Source organism: Oryza brachyantha, chromosome 5 (genome assembly GCF_000231095.2).
Source record: "Oryza brachyantha chromosome 5, ObraRS2, whole genome shotgun sequence".
NCBI lineage: Eukaryota > Viridiplantae > Streptophyta > Magnoliopsida > Poales > Poaceae > Oryza > Oryza brachyantha.
The window spans coordinates 10,551,102-10,559,823 of NC_023167.2; the positions used below are offsets into that span (position 1 = coordinate 10,551,102).

Consider the following 8,722-nt stretch of genomic DNA (forward strand, 5'->3'; position numbering starts at 1 on the left):
ATAATAGTTATATATTTTTAAATAAAGCAAAGGTTAAACATTGATAAAAAAAATCAACAACACAAAACATTAAAAGAACTAGAAAAGTATTTGCTAACACCTTCATCCAAATATATAAGAGATTTTAAGCTTTCACTTATAGTATTCTCTTATCTATCACATCTATTACTTTTTATTCAAATTTCTCTCTCAACTACCCTACCATCCCAAGCACCACTCCCTACTCCAATAAAAAGATCCCACTCCTATAAAAAAATAGTGATTACGATAAATCCGCCAACTGCCCTTTTCTATTGTTGAAATAAAAAATAATTTATCAAACAATTTTTATTAACTATACTTTAATAAGATACTAATACTATTTTTTAATAAAATCCTGTTGGAACACATATATAATATACTAGTCATATAATAAGAGCATACTAGTCAATCTTTCCAAATAATAAAATATCACCTACATCTAGACGTAGGGAGTATTATTCTAGCTCTTGGCATGTATAGATCCAATGCAGTATCACATACCGTTGGGATTAAATACAATCGTGCAGCACGTCCTATTATTACATTACACTGATTAAATAAACACAGAGGTAACCTAATACATTGCGAGTAGCTATCCTCTCTCCATATATGCACAAAGCCACTCAAGGAACACAAACAATGTCCTCGTTTATTCGACGTGGAAGGTTGGGACACAGAGACCTTTCTCCACTACTATGCTGGTTCCCGCTACCCCTCTCAGCAAATGCAGGAAAGACAGACATACATCATACTTACGTTCATACATAAACATGATGCTTGGCCTCCAGTTTGTCGCGAAGGCTGGAAGCAGCATCGGCGGCGGTATGAACAAGGCTTTTGCTGGTTCTCATGTAATGCTGTTCCTTGACCTTGTCATGCCGCTGCTAGATTAAGGTTGATGACCTCCCTTACAAGCTATCATCCTCAAATATTGTCGAGAGCACGAGCCCACGGACAAATTTACTCCTTCGAGCCCTCTCCTTCTGATCCTTCTCCGACAGAGATGGTTCGGCTCTGTAAGATCACCACAGATATTCAATCAATATTGACAGTAAATAATGATCTATGACTACTCCATAGGGGAAAACGTTAGCAGAAGCATTACATTGTGGCAAAAATATGCATCGTTTCTAAAGGTTCAACTAAAACTTTTCACATGCCAGATCTAAAAATTCACCTTCCTCCTAAACCATTAGAGGTGCTAAGTGACAATGCAATCAACCAGCTAGCAATAATGGAATTTGTCCTTTTGATAGCTCAGAGGCCTCAATGAAAAAAGATGAACAAAATGGGAGCTTGCTCAACCATGCAGATTGTACAGGAAGTTAGTCTTCTACTTTTCTATGCACTAGTTTCTGACAGTTTTCTGGATGCATAGATTCTTGAGAACATAAACATGTGCTAGCTCAGTACTGTGCCACAGCAGCAAAAGCATAATTAAGTATGCACAAGGGAAATATAAAATAAAACAAAACTGAATATAATGCCAAAACTATCCTCCACTGACCAGATACAGTGGTACTGGTATTGTGGCAAAGAGGGAGCGGAGTGAGGCGGCAGAAAGAGCAAAGCTTGAGGTGACATACCTCTCTACAGTCTTTTCATCTGGGAATTTATTTAGCAAAAAGTTATTGTCAGATGGGTCGGAATGTAAATCTTTCGATGGTTCAGCCACAGGCAAACTACAAATTAAAGATGACAAAAATGGATCTGGTGCAGCAGCAGGAGGATTAGATACATAGGATGATCCACCAAGAAAGGACTGCAAACTGCCATCTCTTAAGTCCTTTCTTAACAGGGAAAGCAAAGAATGGGACCCCGAAGATATTTTTCGGACTCTTCGTCTGCGTTGCATGTATTATTCATTAAGGAAAGTCATGTGCAGTTATTTCCACGTACCAAGAAGGCCATTGTATCTTCAACTGAACATAATGTAAAAAAAGTAAAATTGTATATGTTCATTCACAGCAGTAGAGTGAAGAAAAAAGGATATCTTGAAGTAACTTCCGTGCTGCATCGTCAAGTGACCTATCAAGTCCACTCCAACCCTTGTAGCACAGATGGGGCATACCTGAAAGGGTAGTTAATCAAGTTCCACAAGTACTTTCGCCAATTCATTTTTATGCTATAGTAAAAGAAGGAACTAAAGTGGGAAATATCCTTAAGCAGTTAAATGAGTCCTAATGTGAGTGGGTACTACTTCACTTCGGTCTTTCAGATACCTCTTTCCAGCATTCCATACATTATTCCAAGCAACACAGCATAACACCCTATTTAAAAGTATTCCCTAAAGAATTTACTACTTACTGTTTTCTCCACAGGAAATTTCGAACACAGTAGAGTCTAAATGCAATTTGATCAACAGGAATTCCTAAGCTAAACACTTTATGGACATGCTTGCTTGCTTGAGCATGTGATTTAAATTTTTTTCAATTGATCTTCTAGATAGAAGAATTATCAACTACAAAAAACAAGAATAGAATAAAAAGGAAAAGAAGGATTTGCAGCACCAATTATTGGGACTTGGGAGATGGCCATGAGCCCATGAGCACATCATCTTATCTCCAGTAACAAATAGGTAGAGTTAATCAATAAGAAACTTCGGATGGTTAAGTATTTCAGTATACCAAAGGAACTATACAAGACCTGCCTAACACAAAGTAAAAAAGAAAAAAGCTCTCACATGCAGCCAAGGCTGAGGAAAGGCATGGATTCAATCACCATAAATAATGTCAGATTTTCATCATTGTATAAGTTAGTCAAGGTAAATTTTGCTGCAAAGGCTAGTTAAATGAGAATATAGACTGCTACCATAGTACACTACATAAGCTATTGCAACGGAGTTTAAAGGATACGGAACCAAACACTTATTTACAAATAGCCAGAGTTAAACAACACATGAAGGAGGGCCAGGACAACATGGGGCTGAAGGGTATTTTCGGATAGAGAGGAAACTGTAGACTAGGATAATATAAAATAATTAGGAGAGAGAGACATTAAATTCTAAGTTGATCTGAATTGTACGCTGCATTTCCTTATGTAGACTAGAATCTAACAATTTAATGTCAAGGTTAAATATAAGACCAATATAACAAACTCCTCTATATAATAGACCATCTTATCTCTGAAGTATGAGTTACAGTATTGCATGATGCTATTCACTCCATATTACTTATGTTAACGTAATTGCAGTGTGGTAAGATGTCTGATGCTTGCCCATTGTGGCTAGAACTGCAAACTCGAGTTTAAGGCATTTCTGCTTTGAATTGGAATATAACTGTTTAGTTGCCTCATAATATACAGCAAATAATTTCTATTAGCAGCATATAACAATTCACTGATTGGATCTAACATAAAGACAAATAGTCTCTATCCAAGGGGAATTGCATATGGTTATACAAAAAATTCACTAATTCTGAAGCATAGAGTATCTGGTACAGTATCTTCTGATTGTAGCTTCCCAAATAATATAGTTCTTTTATACAAAGAATCTAATGGTATACCTAAATAGAGATGGAAGAGGAGAAATTCAGTTCAAGACAACTAAGGTATACATATTTAACATTACAAGAAACATGTACATGTCAACTTCCATGAAAATGTTAACAATGGAACACTTTGAATCATAAACTGATTTGCATACATCGACAAAGCTTTCATGGTTATATAGATGAAACAAATCGTGCAAATAATAAAAAAAAAGATACTAAAGTACTCCATTACCAAGATGAATCCTAATTTCTTAACACAAATCCAAAAGGTATCCAGCCTGGCAGCTACATAATATTAGCATATTTAAAAAACATACAGATGCCAATATCAACACCAAGTCACTAAACAGACAGATATTCTAATACCACAGATGAAGGTTGCTATTTTAATTTACAAAAGATGATCAGAACTAACAACCAATAGCAGAGAAAATCATCTTGGAAAATACGAATAGAAAAAAGATAATTTCCTAAACCAGAACCAATGAAAATGATACTACCAACCACTAAACTCCATTCCCTCATTTCAAGCATTATCATAATTTCAAATATTAAACAAAAGGATATATCTCAGAAATTCAAATATAGTGTGAATGATCCTATGTATAGAATAAAACATGAAAATTGCTGCAATTTCAATCATCTTAATGATCTAACACAAAACAAAGAAGAGTTATGCCCATTTTTATGATGCAAGCAAAGAAAATGGTGAACCGATTGATAATGGATCATGTAATAAGTTGCACCCCACTACGAGTCATGAACAAGTCTCAATCACAAAACAGAAAGCAATTGATGAATAATTAGTACTACTCTTTTCCTCTGTAGATAACTGCAACCCCAGTCACCAAGCCAAAAATAATCATCACATTGTTACATTCAATAAAAATATATAATAATCCTGATTCGCAAATGCTTATTGCTAAAATGTATGGTCTAGCCTGCTAGCTAGACCTCAAACAAACCAACAATTCGCCATGGATGTTTCACTTTCAAGAAAAACACGTGCTGATGTACTCTACAATTTAGAGAGTATAGAGTAGGAATTTACCAAAAAAACTGCTAAAAGGTCCAGTAATTTACCAAAAAAAGAATCAGAGAGAACACATTTCGTTTTTTTTTAACGTAAGAAGGTAGAGGTGGCTCTACCTTATAGCCATTTCATTGATTAAAATGAAGTGTTACAGGGTGATAAAGTTATGGGTAAAAGAGGGGGAGTGGAGGAGGAGAGGTGAATTTACAGTGATGGAAGCTGTACTAAAACACATTTGACATGTGTGCTAAGAAAAAGAAAGAATATAAATAAATTACGGTAGAGTGTAATGGGCTAATGATTCGTATGAACAAAATAACATAAAATTTTTTTCCACCACTCCTAGACCACGTCTCAAACCAAACTCATCCAAAAGACACAAAAACTCTCTCAACAAACCTCCCAAAATTAAAGCAGTCATTCTCCCTGACAAGCGTAACCACAAATTATATTTCTCCAATCAAGCACACCAAGACACCTACCGAAACCCCAAAGCAACTCAATCCTATAATTTCCAACCAACAAGTCCCTTCAAAAAATTCCCAGCAGCTCAAACCAGAAAACTTTCGTTGAACCGTCACAATTCTAATTTGTTGCCACCAGCGGAGCATCGCGTCCTAACAGAAACCTGAATCTGCACTGCCACCTAAAAATTACCCATTTCCGCGAGCAAATACTCAATCCAAGTATCCAACCAATCGCGGCAAACACAACAATCTGACAGTAACAGCTAAAATGGGCGTCAGAAAAAGGGGAACTACAACGCGGGGTGTCGGATCGCAGGATGTGGCATACCCCGCTCTTGGCCTCGACGGCGTGCTCGTCGTCGACGTGGCAGCAGAAGGCGACGAAGTCGAAGTCCTCGCCGCAGAAGGGGCAGTTGTAGGCCTCCCCGCTGCGAGCCTCCATCTCCTCCCCTCCCGCCGCGTCCGCGTCGTCGAACCCCATGTAGAGATCTGAAGACCAGACCCGCACCACGTCCCATCACCCACCCACGCATCAAATCGAAGCCCATCAGGAAACAAAACACAAAACAAACCGCGAGCTGGGGAGGGGAGGGGGAAACATAGCCCATCCTCCAACAGGCGGCACATCATCGCACGTACCGTAGCGCGACTGCAGGCGCCTGGCGGCGGCGGAGGAGGAGGAGGAGGAGCGGCCCCAGGCGTCGCCGGCGTCCATGGCTGGCTGCGGAGTCGGGTCGAACCGAATCGAAACCCTAGCCCCCCCGCGCGCGCTACCTTCCTTCCCTTCCCCCCTCCCCTCGCCTCGCCTTTTTTTTTTCCACCCTTTCGCGGTGGAGGCGATTTTTTCCTTTTTCCCTTTCTCCCTCTCTTCTCTCTCCGCCGCTGCTGCCGCGCGCGCGCGCGCGTGCGTGTGGTGGTGGACGTTGGCTTGTACCGCTTCGGTTGGGGTCGGTGCGACACGACGACGACGACGAGGACGGACGGACGCGGGTGGGGCCCGGGGGTGGTGGACCGGGTGTAGGGAGGGGTAGTGGTTCGGTGGGACCTGGTTGTCAGTGATGCTGCTGGTGGATGGGGGTTGGTGGGGCCGGGGATGTTCTCAGCGGTGCGCCGTGTCGATGGACGTGTGATGAGGAGTGTCCGTGGATCGTTGGAGGCTGGATGAGTTTTTTCTTTTTTTCCTTTCATGGTCAGGCGGGCCGGGCCGAGTGTAGACTTGGGTCAACGGGCCCGTGAAAAAGTACTGGGCCCGCGGGACGATCAATGGGCCGATTTTTTTAGGGCGGGGCTGGAAATCTTGGGCCGGGCCTACAATTTCTTAACTCGTGATGGAAGTGTTATCTCCTACTATTCTAAGCAGTTTATTTTTAATAAAGCTGTAGTTTTGTAATTCGCAATCATTCGATCAACCACCTCTATAATAATTAGTGGTTTTTTATGCTAAAGTCAAAATCAATTCCATTTCCTCAAAACAAAATACATCATTGTAATGTTGCATTCAAATAGAGTCGAGTTATGTGTCTCCCATGGTGGCATCACCTCTAGGATTATGCAGTGGTTGTGACGGAAGGGTGCCATGGCCTCGATAGTGGCTACACAAGAAGGGGAGGAGGATGATGAATAGTGGCGATGGAAGGAGAGTGAACAAGGAAGAGCAACATAACTAAAGGACACCTTAGGAGCAAGGTGGTGACCCCACCACATCATGGGCAAGAGGCTACATGTGTTATTGTTGTGCTACTCGCGTGTGATGCAGAGCTCTTGCATCCTATAGTCCTCGTGCATGAAGCTTGACGGCGGCATCTCTTTTAAGGGCCTCATCATTTTGCTTTTAAAAAGCTTAAGTAAAACCGACTGAAAATAATTTATGGATAAATCTTTTTTATATGTGTGGCATTAGCAATCTAAAAGTAAAAGGGTAAAAAATAAACTATGATGAAAACCCCCCAAAATCAACAGTAAATTTAAGTTTAAAATTAAAATTTTGGCTTATAAGTATAAACATAAGTAAAAAGATGAGAGGTTAAGTCAAGATGCCGGAACCAATCTATACCACTAACTTAAACAACCAAACAACCCTTTTTGTTAGACCTGTCATGCAAGCCAAGGGCTATGCAGCAACCAAACAATCCCTATATTACAAATATCGAGGAGAGAGAGGGCATATATATCTCAATAGAAACAATTGAGCCCTAGTGAGACAACAGCTCAGGTGACAATATAATACTGTCTTCGTTTCACATTACAAAACTTTATAGTCTAGATTTATACATTGATCCATGTGTTATAATTTGTATATATGTTCAGATTCATTAATATCCATATAAATCTATGTAAGACTAAAAAGTCTTATGTTATAAAACTAAGTGCTACAACGGAGGACAAAAACAATGTACACCTCGTCTCAAGTTAAGAGGAGAAAGAATGGGTTTACATATGGTCCGTATGGTTGGTAACATGAGTATCAAGGCTGAGAAACTTGCATGCCAGACAGGCATAGAAAAGGTCGATGAGATTGCCAGGCCAGACAGCCTGACTTATACATGGATCGCCTGCAAAGCAAGGAAACCAATTGGTACTTCTGCACTGTCGTAACCAATTAAGCAGGTATAATAGATACACACATAGGTCCTAAGAAATTATCTGCAAATCCCAATGCCTAATTTACATACGGAGTATGCATGTGTATTTTCTATAAAAGAAGGTCTGGTTCATTTTTAAATTCTGTTTCTTAAACTTTTAATTAAATCCGACGAAATGCGTAACTAGCCATAGGTGGCTTTTCTAAAGACGTACATACTGCTCGTGATCCTCATGGCACTTGATCAAACAAACACAGGGGCAACCTAAGCCCACCTTCTCCAAGTCTTAATAATTTCTGTCTATTAATAACTAAACAAACACAGCAACCCAAACTTCCGCTGATTAGTAACGGCGCCTGAGCTGAAGTCGTCGCTTCAATTCCAGACTAGCTGGCCAGCTCATGCTCATACTGGATACTGGGTCCAGATCGTTAATTATTCTGGCATAAGTTTTATCTGTGTCAGAAAAATATTTGTGAGACACACCATGTTGCAAATATTAAATCTGTGTAATCTACCGGTGTTACGAGCACCACAAATTCTGACACCTCCACTCCACATGTATCAGGGATGCATGTGGGCGATAAATTATGCCAAACTGGGAGGTGCCGGCCAAGGGGAATTGTTCGTTTCTCAACGGAGGGTGCATGTTCTTTCATTTTTATTAGCACGCTTTTTAGTTTTTAAATAGTTTAACGGTATATTTTTTAAAAAAATCTACATATAAGTTTCTTAAAAAATTAAGTAAATCTATTTTGAAACTTAGGGTAGCTATAATACTTAATTAATTATGTGCTAATTGCTCATTTCGTTTGGTGTGGCATGCCATATTCATCCAAACCTTCACAAACAAACGGTGCCGCTTCACCCATGATGAATTTCGAATATTTCTGATAATACACAAAATAGGCCGAGTGGTCATAACTCACGAGTATATACTACCTCCGTTTCATAATGTAATATATTTAATTTTTTTAGTTGCACCGATAAATATGTTTGACCATTCGTCTTATTAAAAAAATAGTACAAATATAAAAAATGACAAGTCGTGCTTAAAGTTCTTTTGATAATAAAGTAAGTCACAAGTAAAATAAATGATATTTCCATATTTTTTGAATAAGAAAAATA

At 39.4% G+C, this 8,722-nt stretch overlaps 1 protein-coding gene across 2 annotated transcripts; it reads right to left on the reverse strand.

The window, feature by feature from the left end:
• Nucleotides 1-482: 482 nt before the first annotated feature.
• On the reverse strand, nt 483-5,869 carry LOC102721735 (protein DEHYDRATION-INDUCED 19 homolog 2). Of its 2 annotated transcripts, none has more exons than XM_015837625.2 (5): nt 5,652-5,869; nt 5,341-5,501; nt 2,015-2,092; nt 1,529-1,876; nt 483-1,035 (listed from the first exon to the last, which is right to left on the reverse strand). In XM_015837625.2, the coding sequence occupies exons 1-5, from the start codon at nt 5,725-5,727 to the stop codon at nt 982-984; spliced, it is 717 nt and encodes a 238-aa protein (XP_015693111.1). In that variant the 5' UTR covers nt 5,728-5,869; the 3' UTR covers nt 483-981. The 2 variants fall into 2 exon arrangements, with proteins under 2 accessions (XP_015693111.1, XP_006654296.1); XM_006654233.3 differs by having other exon boundaries at nt 1,608-1,876; nt 5,652-5,859.
• Between the last annotated feature and the right edge of the window lie 2,853 nt (nt 5,870-8,722).

Bases quoted from the DNA above. Each gene is read 5' to 3' on its own strand.
- LOC102721735 (XM_015837625.2), bottom strand. From the start codon at position 5,727: ATGGACGCCGGCGACGCCTGGGGCCGCTCCTCCTCCTCCTCCTCCGCC. The intron at 5,502-5,651 runs GTACGTGCGATG...TCTGGTCTTCAG, and splicing joins GCGCCTGCAGTCGCGCTACG to ATCTCTACATGGGGTTCGAC. The intron at 1,877-2,014 runs ATATCCTTTTTT...AATGAATAATAC, and splicing joins AGCACGGAAGTTACTTCAAG to ATGCAACGCAGACGAAGAGT.